The sequence below is a fragment of the Littorina saxatilis genome, linkage group LG11 (assembly GCF_037325665.1).
Source record: "Littorina saxatilis isolate snail1 linkage group LG11, US_GU_Lsax_2.0, whole genome shotgun sequence".
Lineage (NCBI taxonomy): Eukaryota > Metazoa > Mollusca > Gastropoda > Littorinimorpha > Littorinidae > Littorina > Littorina saxatilis.
Window position 1 is genome coordinate 7,775,909 of NC_090255.1, and position 24,382 is coordinate 7,800,290.

The 24,382-nt window shown below is 40.0% G+C and overlaps 2 protein-coding genes and 1 long non-coding RNA gene across 5 annotated transcripts in view; 2 read left to right on the forward strand and 1 right to left on the reverse strand.

The window, feature by feature from the left end:
* The window catches only part of LOC138979664 (uncharacterized), a 2,402-nt gene extending 1,511 nt beyond the window's left edge, over positions 1-891 (forward strand). Inside the window, exon 3 of the long non-coding RNA XR_011460082.1 lies at positions 1-891. This exon is cut by the window's left edge and continues 68 nt beyond it. This is a non-coding gene — a long non-coding RNA (uncharacterized lncRNA).
* Positions 1-24,382, forward strand: part of LOC138979670 (uncharacterized) — a 54,917-nt gene that overhangs the window by 21,347 nt on the left and 9,188 nt on the right. For 2 of the 3 annotated variants that reach the window (XM_070352387.1, XM_070352385.1), the window contains exons 2-3: positions 9,468-9,623; positions 22,226-22,804. In XM_070352387.1, coding sequence (XP_070208488.1) covers positions 9,506-9,623; positions 22,226-22,804 — 697 coding nt within the window. In that variant the 5' untranslated portion in view covers positions 9,468-9,505. Of the gene's footprint in view, positions 1-9,335; positions 9,624-22,225; positions 22,805-24,382 lie in introns of those variants that run through there. The other variant, XM_070352386.1, reaches the window with a different exon arrangement.
* Positions 1-24,382, reverse strand: part of LOC138979673 (ER membrane protein complex subunit 2-like) — a 347,725-nt gene that overhangs the window by 20,982 nt on the left and 302,361 nt on the right. The window lies entirely within an intron of this gene.

The window sequence follows — 24,382 nt, forward strand, 5'->3', positions numbered from 1 at the left end:
ACAATGGAACTTGCCCAAATGAAAATGCCAGCAACATACGACGGTTATGGGCCAAAGAAGAGGAAGAGGAGTAATACTGACAACTTTCAGTTTGACAATAACAGATGCTGAGCGCAGAGATGCAGAACGTGGGGACGAGGAGGGGGAGGAGGTGGGGGGGGGGGGGGGGGGGATTGTATGTTGTTTGTTAGTTATCAAAACAGGCTCATGGAAAAAAATCTGCATCCAGTTAATCGCTGTAGTTGATAATTGTCATCAGCCGGATGGCAGAATGTCAGTTAATAGTTTTAGAAGGGATGTAGACTGTAACTGGGGTAGATAGGGTAATAAATAAATATACTACATCATAGTTTGCAGGTTTGTGGTTTTGCTAGTTGAACACTCAACTACAATGTTTGTGGACAGTGTGTGAATTACTATGTAATTCTACTAGCAAATGTAGCAAATGGTGTACAACTACAAATGTTTATATAGTTTATCACACAGTTTTCAAGACTAATTAAACAAATTTTGTTCAAAAGTGGAACACTTCAGCTGAAAGTCAACACTGCACGATAATATTGTTAACTCTGGTATAATGGCGGTTTGTCAAACCATTTCTTTTTGTCTTGCTGTTGCTTTAATTTTGTGTCCTTTGGAAATCAAGACTGCACGATTATCTATTGTTAATTCTGGTATAATGGCGGCTTGTCAAACCAGTTCTTTTTGTCATGCTGTTGCTTTAATTTCATGTACTTTGGAAATCAAGACTGCACGATGACCTATTCTTAATTCTGGTATAATGGCGGCTTGACACACTAGTTATTTTTGTCATGCTGTTGCTTTAATTTTGTGTCCTTTGTAAATCGTTAGTCAAGACTCAAACTCAATAAATAAAACGTCTTATTGTCAGATCCTGGATTCTAATTCTTATTAGCAAACGAAAGCGAGAAAGACAGTGAGAAGGAAAGAAAAGTGTGTGTGTGTGTGTCTGTGTGTGTGTGTGTGTGTGTCTGTGTGTATGTGTGTGTGTTACAGACAAGCAGCAGGATAAAAAGCGTGTGTGTGTGTGTAAACGTTTTCTTAGATTTTTATTTTAATGTTAAAAGACTTGCGTTCAAGTCAATATTTGTCTTGTGAATATCAAAAGAGAGTATCAAGACTTGTATTAAAAATAATGGTCTTTTTAAACGATATCAATGACACAAGAACGGATTAACAATAAAGTTAATCATGAGTGAGCGACCACAGATCGATAAGCAAAACGAGGAACCAAGACAAAGACTAACTTGAGCATGTGTTGAAATTTCAGAAAACGGGAACATTTGTCTCAGTTAATCACAAAAGAAAATACAAGATTGTTCACCAAGGAAGTTGTTTGTGCATTCAGAAATTCACGAAATCATTGGACGTAAAGTCACATTTGAAAAAAAGTTCCAAAAGCAGTGTTGCGTGTATTTTCTTTTACTTTCAATTTTCGGAGATAATAAATTAGCAGAAAGCAGTAAGTCCACTTGCTGCTCTATGCCCTTTTCTCAGCCAGATATATCGCCCAGGATATAATATGGCAGAAAGCAGTAAGTCCAATGCTGCTTTTTGCCATTTTTAAAAAATAAGATTTAAGTCGGGATATAATTTGGCAGAAAGCAGTATGTCCTCTTACTGCCTTTTACCATTATTTTTGAGTGAATGAGTTTGGGGAATTAATTCGGCAAAAGGCAGTAAGTCCACAAAAATCATTATTTCTAAGTGATGAATCAAAAGAGGGTTTTAATATTCATAGCAGAAACGCACAATAATGTCCTTCATGTTATCAGCAAACAAAAACATCATTTTAGGCTTTTCATTCCAAAACAGTGATGCAAACACAAAAAGTCGATTTTCTCGAAACTATGTTTCATGGACTTGCTCCCTTCTGCCTTTACACGGCAGAATGCCCATGTATGCCCAATGTTTATTTCGTTACTTATCTTGTTGATTGCGTGTGTGTGTGTTTTCTATTAATTTTGCGTCAGATAGGTGGGAAATTAAATTTGTTTTGTGAAAAAAAAAAGAAAAAAAAAGAAGAAATTTGTGGATGCATTGGCAGTAGCGGGTTAACTCGACTAAGCGGAAAGCCTGCATGCTGTCCGATGTGTTGTTTTACGCGGTTTAGTCTTTGTTACTGTTTTTTTTTGTTTTGTTATATAACTATATAAAGCAAACATCAGTCTTTGATAAAAATAAAACAAATTAAAAGACGAAAAAATGTGTAAAGAAACAAACAAGTATGCAGAAACACAAAAACACACACACACACACAAACACACACACACACACACACACACACACACACACTAAAACACACACATACACACACATACACACACACACACACACACACACACACACATATATATATATACACACACACACCAACACACACAAAAACACACCCACCAACACACACACACACACATACTACACACACACACACACACACACACACATATATATATATATATATATACACAAACACACCACACGCAAACACACACAAACACACACCCACACACACACACACACACACACACACACACACACATACCCCCCCCCTTTCCCTACCCCCCACACAAACACACTCGAACTCTTGACAGGAATATTCCTCATGTCTGTTGTATTGATTCCGTTGCTATTGCAGTGGAAAGATGCTCGAAGCGCAATACATGTCGTTCTAACCTTGGTCGTTTTCAATCGGTTTAACTACCAGCAAATTAAAACGGTTTACGAAACCTTATGAAAAATTCACAAGGAAAAGCAAGCAATCTGACAAACACACAATGCCCATTGTCTGTGAGCTTTCAAGTGATCAAATACGCCTGAACATGTGTATCGATCCGTCGCTAATGCATTCAGTCATGCAATCAATAATTACAGTGCTTTTGTTAGTTTTTGAGAGAGAAAAAAATCCCAAACAGATAAAGCAGCTGACGTCCCAAAATTCAGAATCATTAAACAAGAATGATGGGTTATTGAAACGTAAAACGGGGGCGGGGATGTAGCTCAGTCGGTAGCGCGCTAGATTTGTATCCAGTTGGCCGCTGTCAGCGTGAGTTCGTCCCCACGTTCGGCGAGAGATTTATTTCTCAGAGTCAACTTTGTGTGCAGACTCTCCTCGGTGTCCGAACACCCCCCGTGTGTACACGCAAGCACAAGACCAAGTGCGCACGAAAAAGATCCTGTAATCCATGTCAGAGTTCGGTGGGTTATAGAAACACGAAAATACCCAGCATGCTTCCTCCGAAAACGGCGTATGGCTGCCTAAATGGCGGGGTAAAAAACGGTCATACACGTAATATTCCACTCGTGCAAAAAACACGAGTGTACGTGGGAGTTTCAGCCCACGAACGCAGAAGAAGAAGAAGAAGAAGAAACGTAAAATGACTGACAGAACAAAATGCTACAACATAAAACAACCCAAAAAGTGTGCACTTGACAATATGTGACAGGAACTAGGAAAAATGCGCACAAGTCTCACACCATCTCTTTTTGTTGTTGAATTACATACTTTAAAGGTACTGAACTTGTCAAATCCAGGTGGACGGAGCCCCTGGGGCTTTTAGTCATACCTCAGGCAGCTATCCGTTAGAAGAACTACCAAGTTTCATTGACTTGCACCCAAAGAGTCAAGAACTGCGATTTTTTTACGAATTAATTTCGTACTCAGACCCGGCTGGTCTTGACCTATTTTTGGATCTAAATTTAGATCAGGTAGATCACCACATCATGCACAAAAAGACACGTCACTAGCAAACTATGTCAGACATCATCATGAGTTTGTGTAAAACAAAATGGAGGCCGGAATCATTCAGTTGAATCGAACTCCGACCAAACACCACGTAATAACTATGTTAATATATGTACTCGCGTGAACAAGAAACTGTCGAGCTTCACAGATGTCGTCTTTGGGTAGTTTTAGGTTTGTTTTCCTACCATAGGAACATTTTTGAACTGTAAATGCACTCAGCTGCAAAATGAAGGCTGTGAGCTGCACTGTGCCTTTAACAATAAAACAACAAAAAACATCAGCAGTTGAAATTTAATGATTTTTACACATTTTTTCTTTTTGTTTTCTTTTTTTTCTTTTTCTTTTTTTCTTTTTACATTTAGTCAAGTTTTGACTAAATGTTTTAACATAGAGGGGGAATCGAGATGATGGTCGTGGTGTATGTGTGTGTGTGTGTGTGTGTGTGTGTGTGTGTGTGTGTGTGTGTGTGTGTGTGTGTGCATTCTGCTTTCCACACGATTGGCGACCTAAGGCCTATTTAGGTGGCCATCCACATGTGGATGGCAACTTAACTGGTGGATTGTGTCCTATCACAGTGGATGGTTCCTTCACTCCAGATCTGGATTGCTACCTTTTTTGTGGATTGTTACCCACAATGGAATGTAACCTAAAGAATATTGTGGATTGTTACTCGCATTTGTGGAAATGTTACTTGCACTTGTGGAAATGTTACTAATGTTTTAGTGGGTTTTTTTTCTATTGAGAACAGAAAGTGTAAAGTAAAAGCTCCTGCTGAATTTATTTTCAAAACTTTACCAGAAATTGAGTAGACCTATCAAGCCCCCAAACCAAACGTTCGATGTAAGGACCAATGACACTGACAGATCCTCTATTTTTTTTTTATATAAAGACAAGGGACTGGGTGGCCGAGTGGTAACGCACTTGCGCGGAAGCGAGAGGTTGCGAGTTCGACTCTGGGTCAGGGCTTTAGCAGTTTTCTCCAGTTCAAGTGTTAGTCTTTCGGATGAGACGAAAAACCGAGGTCCCTTCGTGTACACTACATTGGGGTGTGCACGTTAAAGATCCCACGATTGACAAAAGGGTCTTTCCTGGCAAAATTGTATAGGCATAGATAAAAATGTCCACCAAAATACCCGTGTGACTTGGAATAATAGGCCGTGAAAAGTAGGATATGCGCCGAAATGGCCGCGATCTGCTGGCCGATGTGAATGCGTGATGTATTGTGTAAAAAAATTCCATCTCACACGGCATAAATAAATCCATGCGCCTTGAATATGTGCGCAATATAAATTGCATAAACAAAATTAATTAAAAAAATAAAAACATAAATCCCTGCGCTTAGAACTGTACCCACGGAATACGCGCGATATAAGCCTCATATTGATTGATTGATTGATTGAAAAATGAACAAAATAAATACGGAAACACCCCACAAGACTAAACTACAGAAACTCATAAGTAAAAATGCTTTTGATCGTCAAACAGCGTGCTATGACATGTGTTTAAAAAAATTAGTTTCGTCTAGAGCTCGTACTGAGTCTTACTGTGGTATGGCACTCAGTGTCAGTGCCAGTAGGTGTGTGTCAGTGTCATTAGTCACTGTTTGTGTGTGTGTGTGTGTGTGTGTGCTTCGTTTGTTTGTTTGTTTGTTTGTTTTTAATGGTTGTTATTGTGGTGTTTTTCGTTTTTGTTGTCTTTGTAAACTGACAATGAACCGCTAAATATGATTTCAAAGCATCAAATTCATTATTTAAAAAAAAAAGTTTAAATATTTACCAATAAATTTGTTCAAGTGAAGAGTTCAAAGGTGCCTGCTGCCAAATTGTTCGCACAATTGCAGATTAACTGGAAATTATACGAGTGCATGGGAAGAAATATTTTCCAACATGATACCGGGCAGAACTGAAACCGTCACAGTCATCATTTTGCACTAGACAAGTCAGTCTCCGTCAAGCCCCAAGATATATCAAATCGGCAGACAAGGTTTAATGACCGAACAAATTGTAACTTCTAACCGACTTGGTCTTCGGGTCACAGCGGAGGACGACAATAGCTTAATGGTTTCATTTGTGCTGAATTACAGCTTTTTACTTTTTTACTTTAAAAAAACCCGTTTTTACAAATTTGTTTCTAAAATCATAATTAAATATTTTCCGGGCCATTCACGTCTATGTTTAACATTGCAACTGTCGGTAAAACCGTACTCTATGGATATTGTGTGCAGTTGGTATGAGGTCAAAGACTACAGACGAAAAAAAAACACAGAAAAAAACTGACATAAATATTGCTCAACTGTCGGCCAGCAGTTTTACTGCCCGGTATTGTAATAGATAAGTGCATTGCGTAAACATGACATTTGAAGAAAAAAAAAATCACCCTAACCCTAACCCTAACCCTAACCCTAATCCATGACAACGGCTACCTTGAGACGTAAAATATTTTTACAGTGAAAAAACCAAACGCACATCATCAAAAAAGATGATTGATATTTAATCTAAAATAGACTAGAATAAGAGTAAAAACAACATGGGTGGAAGTTGGTGGCCATTCAACGTGTTTTTGTAAAACATGAACTCGTGGTAGTAAAGTTGGTTGGATTTGGTTGCGTATGAAAACGACCAGTGGCATTACAGGAACAAATTGATTCCCATCACAAAAAAAGTCAATGGAGATCGCTTCATCATAGTTATCTCTAAACGTCCAAGGCATAATGGTTGGGTGAAAATGAAACATAAAAAAGTTGTTTCAGTATTTCTTAGGCAACCGTCCAGACTCACTACCACCGATTTTAGAGACAAAGAAAAATATCTTCAAAAATGCACTTTTTACGTGTTTTGGCAGAAATCTTTTTTGGGGATCTTAGAAAAGGTTCTAAAGAATGTTTTGACAAAGAAGCTTTCATCAATGTTTTACCGAAGAGTAGTTACAACAATTTTTCCAACGAATTTCATTCTTGCTTTTTTTAAGTGCAAGGCCAGAATACGACTGTATACCCGGAGAGAAGGTTTTTAATTACCACCAAAATTCCGTGGTAATGAAACCAAATCTTTAAATTGGTAATATTCCTGACTTCTGACAAACATTTTGCGACCCATTTGCCCATCTTTTCTTTTTGTTAATTGGCCAAATCGATTGATTAAAGTTTGAATTTTAGGTAACCAAATTTGGAATAGTAGTGCTGTCGAGTGAGTTCACTAAAATTTGATGAGTCTGGGTTTTTGTCGCCCATATGACTGTAGAAAACAAAGCATTTCTCCAAAAAACTGTTTTGATTAATAATCTTAGGTGGGTGGTAATGCCCCTTTTCTTAGGTAGCAAAATCCAAGAAATAGGTATGTGTGGGTGTGTGTGTGTCTGTGTGTCTGTGTGTGTGTGTGTGTAGAGCGATTCAGACCAAACTACTGGACCGATCTTTATGAAATTTTCCATGAGAGTTCCTGGGAATAATATCCCCGGACGTTTTTTTCTTTTTTTCGATAAATACCTTTGATGACGTCATATCCGGCTTTTTGTAAAAGTTGAGGCGGCACTGTCACACCCTCATTTTTCAATCAAATTGATTGAAATTTTGGCCAAGCAATCTTCGACGAAGGCCGGACTTCGGTATTGCATTTCAGCTTGGTGGCTTAAAAATTAATTAATGACTTTGGTCATTAAAAATCTGAAAATTGTAAAAAAATTAATTTTTTTTAAAAACGATCCAAATTTACGCTAATCTTATTCTTCATCATCTTCTGATTCCAAAAACATATAATTATGTTATATTTGGATTAAAAACAAGCTCTGAAAATAAAAAATATAAAAATGATGATTAAAATTAAATTTCCGAAATCGTTTTAAAAACTATTTCATCTTTTTCCTTGTCGGTTCCTGATTCCAAAAACATATAGATATGGTATGTTTGGATTAAAAACACGCTCAGAAAGTTAAAACGAAGAGAGGTACAGTAAAGCGTGCTATGAAGCACAGCGCAACCGCTACCGCGCCAACCAGGCTCGTCACTTTCACTGCCTTTTACACTAGCGGCGGACTACGTTCAGTTTCATTCTGTGAGTTCCACAGCTTGACTAAATGTAGTAATTTCGCCTTACGCGACTTGTTTCTTCTTCTTCTCTTCTTCTTCTTTTTAATTTAATTTATTTTATTTTTTGTATTCGTTTTTTTTTTTTTAATTAATATTGTGTTTCTCTTTTTATTGTTTTTATCCTGTCTTCTCTTGTTGACACAATTAACTTGTGGGGCTCTGCATGATCAAGCCTATTCACATACCAACTAGTTTTGCAAACTCACAGAAATTGAACAGGTTTTTGTGGAGTGTTTTGTATGGCGACTCTGTGCCTATTTGCGCAGTGTCTGTAAGATCCCACACCAGTCCGTTTTGAACTGTCTGGTTGGTGTACACACGTAAATAGGCCCAGTGAAATTGAACACTTTATCTGTACATATTTATTATGATATATGCGTGTGGAAGGAGTGTGAAGTTTTATGCGGACACCATAACAAAATCCTGTGCTTTGCATTTGGTAAATAAACTGTTTGACTTGACTTGACTTGACTTCTGAGTAGAATTTCCAGCAGCGGGAAGCTAAATGTTAGCAGGAGTGCCTTGAACAAAGTGTTTTGCTCAATACCAAAAAAACCGACATACTCAAAGCACGTATTCAACGTTACTTTGAAAGGAAAAAAAAGCCCCCTATTCCTAACTACCCACCCCCACCCCAACCCCCCCTCGCCCTACTTCGCCCCATGTTTGCCCTACTTCGCCCCATATTTGCCCTACTTCGCCCCATATTTGCCCTACTTCGTCTTATATTTGCCCTACTTCGCCCCGTGTTTGCCCTCCTTCGCCCCATGTTTGCCGCACTTTGCCCAATATCTGTACTACTTCGCCCCATATTTGCCATAATTCGTCCCATAGTTGCCCGACTTCGCCCTATTGTTCCCCTACTACGCCCCATATTTGCCCTACTTCGCACCATTTTTGCCCTACTTCGCCCCATTTTTCGGGTGACATTTCCCCCCATGATCGCCTCAGTTCGCACCATGATGGAGGTTTTGTTTGTGTGAGCTACAGAGGGATGTCAGTCTTTCGCATGATTGCAATGTGACGTGTTTATATTATTTATTGTTGGTACTCACAGGCACTGTCGCTTCTTGTGTGGGTTTTTTCAAATGCTGAATAGCTTGCTTCAATCTGTATTTTAAAGCAATCGTGTAACCATGGTATTACACAGCAAGCCATGTAGTATTCTTCACACAAACAAGGAGAAGAACAAATCCACAAGTGAAACTCTATTCTAGGTAAATAATTAAAAAAAACTGAACTATAAAGTATATAAAAAATATATTTAAAAAACCACACCTGGTATCACACAGCAAGCCATGTGATATTCTCTATAATGAAAGAAAAGAAGGGGGAAAAGCCACACATGGAACTTTATTCTATAGCCTAAAACCTGTTGGTGTCTATAGTGGTTGTCATGATGGCTAAAAGGCGAAGGAACGCTCCTTTAAGAGTGAAGCCTTCATACCATACACACGAGGACGTTCCCTGTGTTTCAGATCGCTGAGCGACTCTATTCTCGGTAAAAATCGAGCGGAGCGTGATGGTGGTTGACATGATTGCTACAAAGCGAAGGAACACGCCTTTAAAGAGAGAAGCCTTCGTATAATACAAACGAGGCCGTTTGCTATGTTTCAGATCGCTGAGCGACCTACGCGGAAGAACAAGTGTTAAGGATGTCTGCATCTAAGACCTTTACGGGTGTGTTCCTGTGTGCGTTGGTGTGCCTCTTGGTGTATGCTGTGCTGGCTACAAACTTTTCCACGTTGACACGTCCGTTTTTCGTCAGTGTGGGTAAGAAAAAAGATTTGTTTTTTTGAGACATCGTTTGTGATTATTTGATTTATTAGTTGAGTAGTTGGTTTGTTGGTTGGCTGGCTGGTTGGTTGGTAGGTTGGTTGATTGGTTGATAGGTTGGTTGGTTGATTGATTGATTGATTGGTTGACTGGTTAGTTGGTTGGTTGGTTGGCTACTTTGTTGGTTGATTGATTGATTGATTGAATGATTGGTTCGTTAGTTCGTTAGTTCGTTCCCTCGTTCGTTCGTTCGTTCGTTTGTTCGTTCGTTCGTTTGTTCGTTCGTTCGTTTGTTCGTTTGATCGTTTGTTCGTTCGTTCGTTCGGTCATTGTTGTTATTTACTAATTTATTGATTAATTCGTAGTTTCATTGTTTGATTGACTGGTTGATTGCTTGCTTGTTTTATTGATTGATTGAATGGATGAATTATTGATTGATTGATTGATTGATTGAATTATATATTCGTTCGTTTGACTAATACAGTCGAATCTATCTATAAAGAACACCAAAGGGACTTGGAAAAAATGGTCTTTAGAGAGACAGGTGGTCTTTATGGACAGGGTCGCCATTAGCCCCTGTGTGACTGTCAAAATCCCAATGAGATCAGGTCAGACAATTAACATTGCCATGGCTCACACTTGACCTAATGTTCTCCTGCACGAATCAGCGGTTCTAATAAGAGAGAGGTTATACAGAAGCATAATTTTATAGAGTATAGAGGCAGAACAAAAAAAAGCGTTCCTTCACGAAAACTACTCTTTTCTGCGCACAGTAATAGGTGTTACCCAGGATAATATTATTTGCTCGAACGTGCCTGGCCGTGCCTCTTAATGTTTGACTGGAGAATTAAAGTCGTTTTCAGTGTTACAGGCGAGAGGATGGAGTAGTTGCACTTGTTTCGGAGAGAGAGAGAGAGAGAGAGAGAGAGAGAGAGAGAGAGAGAGAGATAGAGAGAGAGAGAGACAGAGACAGAGAGAGACACAGACACAGACAGACAGACATACAGACAGACACACAGACAAACAGAAGCACACAGAGAGACAAACAGAGGCACAGAGAGAGAGAGAGAGAGAGAGAGAGAGAGAGAGAGAGAGAGAGAGAGAGAGAGAGAGAGAGAGAGAGAGAGTGAGAGAGTGAGAGTGAGTGAGAGTGAGTGAGAGTGAGAGTGAGAGTGAGAGTGAGAGTGAGAACTCGAACTCGAACTCGAAAACTTTATTACCGAGGGATGATAGCATTAGGTCCATATGGTCCTTTCTTACAGCTAGTCCCTACTATAATACACACATGAAACAAAGAACAAATATGAATAATAAAAAACAAAAAATAATAAAAAAACAAAAACAATAGGGAAAGGTATAACAAAATAAAAATAAAAAATTCAAAGGTGTGCTTGTTAATGGAAGCATACTATACACTTTCTCTTTTACACATCCTCACACACACTCGCACAAATTGTACACCGACTTAGTCGTTAGAGAGGTGCTTTCGGAGCTGTCTTTTAAAAGAAGATAATAACAGACATGACTTGATATTTACAGGTAGTGAATTCCAAAGGAACGCACCAGAATAAGAAAAACTAGTTTTAAACAAATCGATGCGGGGCCTTGACAAGGCAAGGTTATTTCGAGTGTTTGAATAATATGACGGAGATGAATTGAAGAGTTGTATAATATATGTTGGGGCGTCCTTATAGACGACTTTATACATGAATGAACATTTATTATACAAAAGCTGCTTTTTTAAGCTTAACATCCCAATACTTTTCATCTACTGGCCGTATAAAAGTTCATCTCACACGGCATCACTGCAGAGCGCCTAGAACTGTACCCACGGAATATGCGCGATATAAGACTCATTGATTGATTGATTGATCTTTTCCTTTGTAGAAAGAGATGGACTGGGCAGAACTAGTTTAGCAGCTCTACGCTGGAGCGAGTTCAGCTTCTTCAAGTGAACTTCACTACACCCGTCCCATACTATGGAAGCATAATCAATATGGGGTTTTATGTGAGAGTGAGAGTGAGAGTGAGAGAGCCTGATTGGCTTTTACTTTGACAAGCCACGTTTCACCTGAAAGCTCAAACCCATTCACGACCTCGATTTATTCCATGGGGAACATGAGATTTATTTTTGGTTTAAACAAGATTTTATTAATGAAATACAGGGTGGCATGTATATACGATAAAAACATTTGTGGCCACACAACAAGCTAAGCTTATATTAAGTGTGGTTATAAATATGTACATCCAAATAGGAATTGTTATTTCACGTTATGTCAAGGTCATAGAATCACTTATACCCTTATGAGAACGCAAGACAGACAAGATACAATTTTTACACACACACACACACACAAAAAAGAGGAAAAAATGCAGCAAAATAATTAGAGGGTGTGACAGAGGACGGGAACTGAAGGACTGCAATATCGGGGAGGTCCCGGGGGAGGAGGGTGGGGGGGGGAGGAGGGGTCAGAGAGACGATGAGAGACTTTCACAGACTTGCTAGATCAATGCTACTGCAGCAGGAAAAATTTCATTTACATTGTCGTACAAACTAATTAAGCTGAGGTTAGTCATGTGAATACACAGAAAAACCTTTAATAACAAGATTTACTCAAAATTTTACCTTCAGTAAAAACGTAAAACAGCATGACCTGCCAATAATCAAATACTGGATCATTGACATGGTGACCACAGGGTAATCAAAATCTATCACTTAACCTTATAAAGCTATGTACCTTTTAGATTATTTCAATGTTTTCGGTTAGACGTAGGTTTGGCAGACCAAACAATAAACATTGTACATTTTGATGATCATTCGGTAATGTGTGTATAGTTAGTCTTCGGACATCATCGTAATTACTACAAAATAATAAATAATGTTCAACATTTTCATTTTGATATCCGCACTGACAAGTCGGGTTATCACTTAAGTGGCGTTTCACCATATCATCATTTAAATCGCTCATTTCCAATCTTAGTCTGCAGTGTATAATTCCGTCTTTTCTCTTGCCATAATAATATTGAGGAGGAACTTTACTATCTGAACGACATAAAAACTGTTTAAACTGGCTAACTGATTTTGTTAATTTGATATTATCTGGTAGAGAATTCCACGTTCGGGTAGTGCTGGGAACAAATGACTTATTATACAATTCAGTTCTGTGTTGTGGTACGACCCGTTCAAGTGGGTTTCGTCTATGATAGGGATTCACAGTCGAGACAAGAGGAGGCAATAAATCAGCCACGTTCTGAAAACATTTCCCATGTACCATTTTATGATACAAAATTAATTTATGTTTTTCCCGTCTTAGTTTTAAACTACTGAAGCCTGATTCATCATATAATTTTTGGTGGCTTGTTCCTTTAACTGCTCCGACAATTACCCTTAAGGCCTCGAGGTGGATCTGTTCCAAAATGTTAGATAAAACTTCTGTACAACTGTCCCAGACGACATCGGCGTAGTCAAAGTGTGGTAATACGTAGGATTTATACATAGTTTCTAAAGATTTTCTACTAAACCTGTGCTTATAAAATGTCAAACAATTAGTCAATAACATTACTTTACTTGCAATACTGTTAATATGAACATTCCACTTACAATCATTTTGTAAAAAAACGCCCAAGTGTTTGTGGTTGGCAGTGTCCTGAACATCAATGTCATTAAATGTCAAACAATCAAAGTCGCAATCACGTCGTTTAAAGTTTAGCAGCTCAGTTTTTTCATTATTAAATTTTACCTTCCAGTCGTTGGCCCATCTACTTAATTCCTGTAAATCCGAGTTCAAAATGTCTTTACGCAATTGGGAATCGTTCATTGATAGGTACATGCTTGTGTCATCTGCGAACAATTTAACAGTGGATTGAACATTTAAGACAATATCGTTTATATATATCAAAAACAGTAGTGGCCCCAGCACAGATCCCTGGGGAACTCCAGCTGGTACAGTCTGTGGGGCCGACATATGTCCTTTTACAACAACGCTCTGTAATCGGTCATTTAAATAACTTCTAATCCAACGTAATAAGCGTCCTCTTACGCCAATGGCCTCTAATTTGTACAAAAGGCCTTTGTGCCACACACGGTCAAAGGCTTTTGACATATCCAAAAAAATGGCTTGTGTTGGGAGTCCCTTATCAGCAGCTGTACATAGATCATTGTAGGTGCAGAGTAACTGGTTTACAGTCGAGTCACCTGGTATAAAACCAGATTGCACAGGCGTTATTATGTTATTCAACTTCACAAAATTAAAGATATGGTTGTGGACACACTTTTCAAACACTTTCCCCACACAGCTTAACAATGATATAGGTCTATAATTCAAACAACTCATTTTGGATCCTTTTTTAAATATCGGAGTAACATGTGCATATTTCCATGACATAGGGTGTTGTCCTTCGTTCAGGCAACGATTAAACAGCGCTGTAAGCGGTTGTGAAATAATACTGATTGCTGCTTTAAGTAGCCTATTATGTACGTGATCTGGGCCGCATGCTTTACTAGTATCAAGACTTTTTATAATGTTAATCACCTCTTCGACGGACAGGTTTAGCTCGCTCAATTCACAATCAAGGAAAGGAACAATCGGCAGGTCATCATTTACATTATCCAGAGTGGCTTGCTGTACAAAAAAGTCGTTAAAACGTTTGCCTTTCCTTCGTTGTCATAATAAATGTTACCGTTATGCTCAATAGGTGGTATTTCATCAGAACCAATTCCTTTCTTGTCCATAAACTTTTTCCCAATTTTCCACCAATCTTTTTTATTTATATTGTCTGATTTACATATTTTCGAATCCATTTCATTGTAATAGTCTGTTATCCGTTCTCTTTTCTTGTCGGTTGCGTAATTTCGATTTATTTCCCAGGTATTTGTGAATAAAAACTCGTGGAAATGATGACAATCTCAGTTATTGGACACCAAAAGTCTGACAGGAAATGAAATTGGGTTGCAGCCAACACGATTGTGATTGATATTACAATCTTCGCTATTATTGCCGGACACTCTGCCTGCATAAACGTCAAGAATGATTAGTTTCGATTGCATTGTAAATGTATACTCTTCCGTCGTCTGTACAAACCGTGCATGACAGTTATGATGGTGATGATATAACGCCCTGAGAGAGAGAGAGAGAGAGAGAAAGAGAGAGCGAGAGAGAGAGACAGAGAGAGAGAGAGAGAGAGAGAGAGAGAGAGAGAGAGAGAGAGAGAGGGAGAGGGAAGGAGAGGGAGAGGGAGAGAGAGAGAATCACGCGTGTGTGTATATATATGTGTGTGTGTGTGTGTGTGTGTGTGTGTGTGTGTGTGTGTGTGTGTGTGTACGTGTGTGTATGCGCAGGGCCGGACTAGGTAAGTACGAGGGGGGGTGGGTGGGTTACAGATGGGGGTCCAGGGGGCGAAGCCCCTTGGTGGGGGTCCAGGGGGCAAAGCCCCCTTGGTGGGGGTTGCAAGGGGGCTTCTTGAAGCTGAACGTTTTTTGATGTTTCTGGAGGGAAAGGAAGCCTCTCCTTGAACGTAATAAGGTAAATTCGACAGCATGATTTTTTTTGGAGGGGGTGAGAGGTGCGATTTCTCCTCGGATTTCATGATGATCCAGATGCAACCCCCCCTCCCCCTCCCCCCTCCCTCCCCCTCCCTCCTCCACAAAAAAAAGCGTTTGGGAGGTACATGCTTAAGCCAGGGTGGAGGGGGGTTGCGCAACCCCTGTAACCCCCCCCCCCCTAGTCCGGCCCTGATGTGTGTTTGTGTGTGCGTGTGCGTGTGTGCGTGTGTGTGTATGTGCGTGCGTGTGTGTGTGTGTGTGTGTGTGTGTGTGTGTGTGTGTGTGTATTGTGTGTGTGTATACATGTATGTATACCGGAACGGTTGGCCTAGTGGTAAGGCGTCCGCCCCGTGATCGGGAGATCGTGGGTTCGAACCCCGGCCGGGGTCATACCTAAGACTTTAAAATTGGCAATCTAGTGGCTGCTCTGCCTGGCGTCTGGCATTATGGGGTTAGTGCTAGGACTGGTTGGTCCGGTGTCAGAATAATGTGACTGGGTGAGACATGAAGCCTGTGCTGCGACTTCTGTCTTGTGTGTGGCGCACGTTAAATGTCAAAGCAGCACCGCCCTGATATGGCCCTTCGTGGTCGGCTGGGCATAAAGCAAACAAACAAAAACAAACAAACATGTATGTATGTATGTATGTACTAGAGGAATACCCGGCTTCGCCGGGGTGAATCGCGAGACAGAGACAGACAGCGTGGCGGTTCACCACAATCACCTTTGAAGGCGAAGTCCTGTCAAACGGGATTGAGAATTTTAGAAGAAATTTAAGGGGCTTATTGTCCGTCAGGTCTTAATTGCCTATATTGGACATGAATTGGTTTATACGATCAAAGAATTTTAGAGCTTATTTCTTAGCCCTATATTATCTGTTGTGGCTTCTCAAATGCCAGAACATACAGACAGACAAAAGCCGCTAGACCCCATCACAAACAGAACTCTATAATCCACAGGTGTTGCTTACACACACACACACACACAAACACACACACACACACACACACACACACACAGAGAAGCCGTATATATATATGTATATCTATAAATATATAGAGATAGGTGACAGTGTATTTTTCGCGTGGCTTTAAATTGATTCGACCTTTTCACTTTGACAGTAAGAACAACTTACGGGTGCAAGGGAAGCGTTCTGGACAGCGCAGTGACATTCTAAAAATAGTAACGTAGAAACGGGAATATGGATTGAAGCCACGCGAAGGAAGGGAGATAAACGGGGTGAATCGCGAGACAGAGACAGACAGCGTGGCGGTTCACCACAATCACCTTTGAAGGCGAAGTCCTGTCAAACGGGATTGAGAATTTTAGAGCTTATTTCTTAGCCCTATATTATCTGTTGTGGCTTCTCTAATGCCAGAACATACAGACAGACAAAAGCCGCTAGACCCCATCACAAACAGAACTCTATAATCCACAGGTGTTGCTTACACACACACACACAAACACACACACACACACAGAAGCCGTATATATATATGTATATCTATATCTATAAATATATAGAGATAGGTGACAGTGTATTTTTCGCGTGGCTATAAATTGATTCGACCTTTTCACTTTGACAGTAAGAACAACTTACGGGTGCAAGGGAAGCGTTCTGGACAGCGCAGTGACATTCTAAAAATAGTAACGTAGACTGAAACGGGAATATGGATTGAAGCCACACAAAGGAAGGGAGATAAACGCAAAACAATGGAGAAGATAAGGAAGAGTTACTGGGAATGGTGAAATGAACAGAAAAACCAAAATCGGTTCAGCGCTGCGCGCTGAGAGCACGTGTTGAAATATCTCATCGATGATATTGTGTCCGGGGTGTAGCTGAATACGGTGTCCAAATTTGAAAAAGATCCACCGAGAACTTTGGCTTTGGTGTGTCGGTATGGGGGCCCGGGTAGCTCAGGTGGAACCAAAATCGGTTCAGCGCTGCGCGCTGAGAGCACGTGTTGAAATATCGACCAGGTTGTGTCCTGTCCCGGGTGTACCTGAATATGCCCACCAAATTTGAAGCAGATCCATCGAGAACTTTGGCCGTGCATCGCGCGCGCACACACACACACACACACACACACACACACACACACACACACACACACACACACACACACAGACACAAGTCGTATATATATATAGATGTGTGTGTGTGTGTGTGTGTGTGTGTGTGTGTGTGTGTGTGTGTGTGTGTCTGTCCGAGTGTGTGTGTGTGTGTGTGTGTGTGTGTGTCTGTGTGTGTGTGTGTGTGGTTTGTCTGTCTGTCTGTGTCTTTCTGTCAGTCAGTTTTGTGTTTGTCTGTATTGTTGCAGCTGGCTTAATGATTTTTTAACATTTCACTATCGTAAATGTAGCGATGACCATACTCAGAACAATGTATCACTGACGGTTTTGACTAGAAAAGCCAATAGACCACAATTCAAGCTTAACGTTCTCACAAGAAAGCAAAATATATTAGGAACAATACAATTAATGTGCTAACAGAAATCCCGATTTAGAGGAAACTACTTTTTTTTGACACACCGTTCCAACGCATCCTGTGCTTTGCTTTTGATGCTGAATTAATTCAACGCAACGACAATGCCACACTGTTAGGCCAAAAAAAAAAATTGTCTGTTTAGGGTAACCCGACCGACCCTATCGATTTGGCGCCGACCCAAAAACTTTTTTTTGATTTCAAAAAAAAAAAAAAAAAAAAAGAGGTAAAAATGCTAAAAAGAGACATTTGGCGTTTCTTTCTCTCCCTTTCTCTCTGTTTTATTTATACGTTATTTTTGAAACATGTATTCATCAAATATAAGAAGTGAATGTTCAGCCAACATAGCATTTACAAAAAAAAAACAAAAAAAAAAAAAAAAAAAAATTTACCTACCTACCGACCCTACTTTTTTTGGTCATGTTACCCTAAACAGACAATTTTTTTTTTTGGCCTTATAATTAATTATCTGCCAACCCAGAAAAAACAACTCACACGTGAAATACCCTTTGCGATTCAGGGCGTGACGTTTGCTTGGTGTCAGCGATCAATAAAAAAACCTCTTCTTGATAGAAGGCCAAGGTCGTGAGACCCAATAATAGCGGCCGGTATACAACGACGTTTAATTTGCATGAGAATTTTTTTTTACTCAAAACCTAGCAGTGTTTGCCTTGTGTCCACAGTCCGTGTTTGTGTCGTGTCTGTATAAAGTGTTTGTATTACGGAGGCAGGGCAAGGGAGACACACAGAGCAGCAGCGAGACAATGGATAAGAGTATGGAGAGAGAGAGAGAGAGAGAGAGAGAGAGAGAGAGAGAGAGAGAGAGAGAGAGAGAGAGAGAGAGAGAGAGAGAGAGAGAGGGGGGAGAGGGAGAGAGAGAGAGAGAGAGAGACAGAGATAGAGACAGAGACAGAGACAGAGATAGAATATATATACGAATACGACAGTTTATTCAGTTTTAGGCCAGAGCCCCTTCTGAAGGGTATGCGCCCATATACAACATAATCATAGTAAAACATTGTGTTTCATAAATGACCCAAATTTGTACACATCAAACAGTAATACGTGTGTACATAAATCATGTCACAGTGATTAATCTTTTCATTCCCTGATAAATGTATTGTGCTAATTTGGATATTTGACTGACATTTCCAGTAGACATAAGCAAAGTATATCGGTACATACATGGATGATTATAATATTTTGGCTTTATCAATAATACTCTTAGGTCACGTAGTGCGGGACAGCAAAACATAAAGTGTATTTCATTTTCTTCAGCCAATTTACACAGACGACACAACAAATCTTCCTCACTCCGTACACTATACCTACATCTGTGTACAGCAAGATCCGAAACACCGAACCTAAATTTAGTTAATGCACTTTTCACATAGCTGTTCATTTCCATATCTATATACGCTTCAGTACTGCTTCCGGTCTTAAACAATCTGTATGTAGAAAATCGATCACTGCTTTGCATGTGGTCGTTCCAGTCTTGCCATCTGCAATCTATCAATCGTTGTCTAAAACATTTCAAAAATCCACCAATACTGTCCACCCCTTGGTTGTACCATACATCTGTAAACCCATGAGAGAACAAACACTTTCGAACATCCGTCGCCCATGTAATTTTGCCATTACAATCTAAATTATAGAGAACTTTGTATGCTTTACATGGAATCTTAGAATTGTCCATTTTTGTTACTTTTAGCCAATATGTAATGCACTTTACATATGAGTTTAGATATATTGGGAATCTTCCCAATTCACCATATACACAAGGTCGTTTGGTGTTCTCATGTCTACATGTAGGAATCGTTTCATGGCGAATAAGTGCAGTTTTTCTATTTCCGTACCTTTTTGGAAAGCCCACATCTCAGCACCATATTGCACAATCGGTTGAACTTGAGAATCAAACAATTTCGTAAACAATTTGTAAGAACTACTCTCTAACTTGTGCAACACACGAAGTATACCAAACACTGCCCAGAGAGAGAGAGAGAGAGAGAGAGAGAGAGAGAGAGAGAGAGAGAGAGAGAGAGAGAGAGAATCGTGCGTGCGCACGCGTGTGTGTGTGTGTGTGTGTGTGTGTGTGTATGCGCAGGGCCGGACTAGGTAAGTGCTAGCGGGGGGGGGGGGGGGGGGGGAAGGTTAAAGATGGGGGTCCAAGGGGCGAAGCCCCTTGGCGGGGGTCCAGGGGCCAAAGCCCCCTTGGTGGGGGTTGCAAGGGGGCGAGGCCCCCTTGAAGCTGAACGTTTTTTGATGTTTCTGGAGGGAGAGAGAGAGAGAGAGAGAGAGAGAGAGAGAGAGAGAGAGAGAGAGAGAGAGAGAGAGAGAGAGAGAGAGAGAGAGACGGACGGAGACGGAGAGCGAGATGGAAACAGAGAGAGAGACAGAAACAGAGACAGAGAGCGAGATGGAAACAGAGAGAAAGACAACACTGTTTTGAACTGAACTAAACTTTATTTAACAATGATGAAGATTTAAGGCTGGGCCTTTTCTTACAATCTTTAAAAAGAACACACACACACGCACCCACACACACACACACACACACACATACACACACACACACACACACGCACACACACACACACACACACTAACACACACACTAACACACACACACTAACACACACACACTAACACACACACATGTACACACACATGAACAAACCACCACTATCCTCGTCTTGCTTCCCACTCTATCTGGAAATAAATGTACGATAATGTCCAGCCTTGAGTGATTGCAAATACGTAGAGGCAGAACAAACAAATCGCGTAAGGCGAAATTACTACAGTTAGTGAAGCTGAATGAAACTGAACGCACTGCATTTTTTCACAATGACCGTAGTCCGCCGCTAGTGCAAAAGGCAGTGAAGGTGACGAGCCTGTTTTAACTCGGTAGCGGTTGCGCTGCGCTGCATAGCACGCTTTACTGTACCTCTCTTCGTTTTAACTTTCTGAGCGTGTTTTTAATCCAAACATATCATATCTATATGATTTTGGAATCAGTAACCGACAAGGAATAAGGTGAAATTGTCTTTAAAACGATTTCGGAAATTTAATTTTAATCATAATTTTTATATTTTTAATTTTCAGAGATTGTTTGTAATCCGAATGTAACATATTTATATGTTTTTGGAATCAGAACATGATAAAGAATAAAATAAAAGTAATTGTGGATCGTTTTATAAAAAAATAATTTTAATTACAATTTTCAGATTTTTAATGACCAAAGTCATTAATTAATTTTTAAGCGTCCATGCTGAAATGCAATACCAAAGTCCGGCTTTCGTCGAAGATTGCTTGGCCAAAATTTCAAACAATTTGATTGAAAAATGAAGGTGTGACAGTGCCGCCTCAACTTTTACAAATTGCCGGATATGACGTCATAAAAGAAAAAAATTTAAAAAAATGTCTGGGGATATCATACCAAAAAACAGTCATGTCAAATTTCATAAAGATCGGTCCAGTAGTTTGGTCTGAATCGCTCTACACACACACACACACACGCACAGACAGACAGTTGCGTGTAGAAGTTCACACACAATTGGGAATATAGTAACTTTTATACGGTGGAAGTCGAACCGGTTTTCCAATTGCGACCAAACACTACCTTAGCCCGTTCTTAATATACGGTGCATGCAGTGTAGAACTGAGAGTAGGCTGTGTGTGTGTGTGTGTGTGTGTGTGTGTGTGTGTGTGTGTGTGTGTGTGTTTGTGTGTGCGTGTGTGTGTGTGTAGAGCAGTTCAGAGTAAACTACTGGACCGATCCTAATTAAATTTTACATGAGAGTTCCTGGGCATGATATCCCCAGACGGTTTTTATTTTTTTGATAAATGTCTTTTGATGACGTCATATCCGGCTTTTTGTAAAACTTGAGGCGGAACTGTCACACCCTCTTTTTGCAATGAAATTTATTGAAATTTTGGCCAAGCAATCTTCGACGAAGGCGAAACGTTGGTATTGCATTTCAGCTTGGAGGCTTAAAAATTAATTGATGACTTTGGTCATTAAAAATCTGAAAATTGTAATTAAAATTCTATTTTTATAAAACGATCCAAAAACAATTTCATCTTATTCTGCATCATGTTCTGATTCCAACTACATATAAATATGTTATATTCGGATTACAAACAATCTCTGAAAATTAAAAATATAACAATTATGATTGAAATTGTTTTTTCAAAATTGATTTAAAAACAATTTGATCTTATTCCTTGTCGGTCCCTGATTCCAAAAACATCTAGGTATGATATGTTTAGATTAAAAACAAGCTCAGAAAGTTAAAAAGAATAGAGATACAGAAAAGCGTGTTATCCTGCTCAGTGCGACCATCACCGCACTATTCTGGCTTGTCGATTTCACTGCCTTTGCCACGAGCGGTGGACTGTCGAAACTACGAGTATGAGGTCTTGGTGAAAAAAATGCAGTGCGTTCAGTTTCATTCTGTGAGTTTGACAGCTTGACTGAATGTTGTTATTTCGCCTTACGCGACTTGTTTTGATTTTGTATTCAACAGTTTATGGATATAATGTATAATACGCATTTCTTGTTGACCTATCTACAGGTTCACTCATTAACCAGACACGTGACCTGGTTCCACAGAAATTCGTCAGTTACATCCCAGACTCACTTCTCTCTTCACCACAAGTACAATACGTAACCCCGCAACTCTTACCATGTGACTGGACTCCGCAAACTTTCCTTCGCCCCACTCGCTCTCAGTGCTACGTCACTTGCAACGTCACCAACACCGTCATCGCCTTCAGGGAGGTGCCTTCCAACGTCACGCCTTCTCTGACGTCATTACCAGCCAACAATACGTCATGCCTCAAACGCGTCATCGCTCAACACTGCAACTGCTGCGGGCGAAAGATCCCGAAAATAGCTCACTACGTGCGGTTTGGGCCTTACAACCTGAGTCTTGATGCTTTCATCAGTGTGCTGAGTGTGGCTAGATTTGTGAAGCCTTGTTTGATTGTGTTTCATGGGGATAGTATCCCGCACGGGCCGTACTGGAGTGCACTACTGCATCTGGTGCCCAATATGGTACACATGCATGCTGTCAAACCGACGGAGATTTTTGGACGCAAGATTAAAGTTGTGGAACACGCTGCCGACGTCAAGAGGCTTCGTTTGATGATCGGTGAGTACAATTTGGGAAGAGTGACAATAAGAGATCGAGTCGAAGTAAGTAAGCAGTAAGTAAGAGTGAAACATGGGATTCTGTTTCAGCTTTTTTAATTTTTTTTATTTTGCCTGTCCCGACTCTTGTTCCTTGTCCCTTGTCCCAGTATGCTCTCACACCGCCCCGTCCCAGCATTCACTGCTCCATCCACATCTGAATTTCTTTCCGCTTTGAAAGGCAAAGAAACTCAATTGTTTCAGCATTCAGCGGATGAAATCATCTCGTTCTGTATTTCTTGCGTGCCTGGACATTAATTCCCCAACAGTTAGTCAGTCTTGTTTCAGGCGATAACAGCGATGGAACTTACTTATTTTATCTGAAACAAGCAATGAAACTAATTTGTGCCAGCTAATACAAGCAATGCAACTATTTCATGAATACATTTGAACTAACAGTATCTTTAACGTGTTTGGGCTTATCAAAGTGATGGAACTGCAAAAACTGTGAAAACATCTTGGTTCGGCTTAAACAGACAATGAAACTTAACTTTTTAAGTTACTAAAAGCAGTCAAATTAAACTTGTTTCAGATTATTGAAGCAATGGGCGGGGATGTAGCTCAGTCGGTAGCGCGCTGGATTTGTATCCAGTTGGCCGCTGTCAGCGTGAGTTCGTCCCCACGTTCGGCGAGAGATTTATTTCTCAGAGTCAACTTTGTGTGCAGACTCTCCTCGGTGTCCGAACACCCCCGTGTGTACACGCAAGCACAAGACCAAGTGCGCACGAAAAAGATCCTGTAATCCATGTCAGAGTTCGGTGGGTTATAGAAACACGAAAATACCCAGCATGCTTCCTCCAAAAGCGGCGTATGGCTGCCTAAATGGCGGGGTAAAAACGGTCATACACGTACAAGCCGTGGGAGTTTCAGCCCATGAACGAACAGACAATTAAAGCAATCATACCAATCTTTTTTTTTAAGCTGATGGAAACAATAAAACTAACTTGTTTGATCTTATACAAACAAAGAAACTAACTTGTTCAGGCTTATAGAAACTAAATTGGTTAAGCGTGCTACTAACTTGTTTTCTAATCAAAGCGATGAAGCTAAATTGGTTCAGCTTACAATGGCAATTAATCTATCTTTTTTCAGCTCATAGAATCAATAAAACAAACATGTTTCAGCTTATAAACGAATGTAGCTAACTTGGTTCATCTTATGCAATCAACGAAACTACCTTGTTTCAGCTTATAAAAGCTATATTTTCGTTGCTATCGGCGTTGTTTTGAACCTCGGGTAGGGAGAATATTAAGCTTTATTCCTTACCTTACCTTACCTTACCTTTTCTTCCCTAACCGCAAATAACCTTAACTTACATTACCTTACCTTACCTTTTCTTCCCTAACCGCAAATAGCCTTAACTTACATTACCTTACCTTACCTTTTCTTCCCTAACCGCAAATAACCTTAACTTACATTACCTTACCTTACCTTTTCTTCCCTAACCGCAAATAACCTTAACTTACATTACCTTACCTTACCTTTTCTTCCCTAACCGCAAATAGCCTTAACTTACATTACCTTACCTTACCTTTTCTTC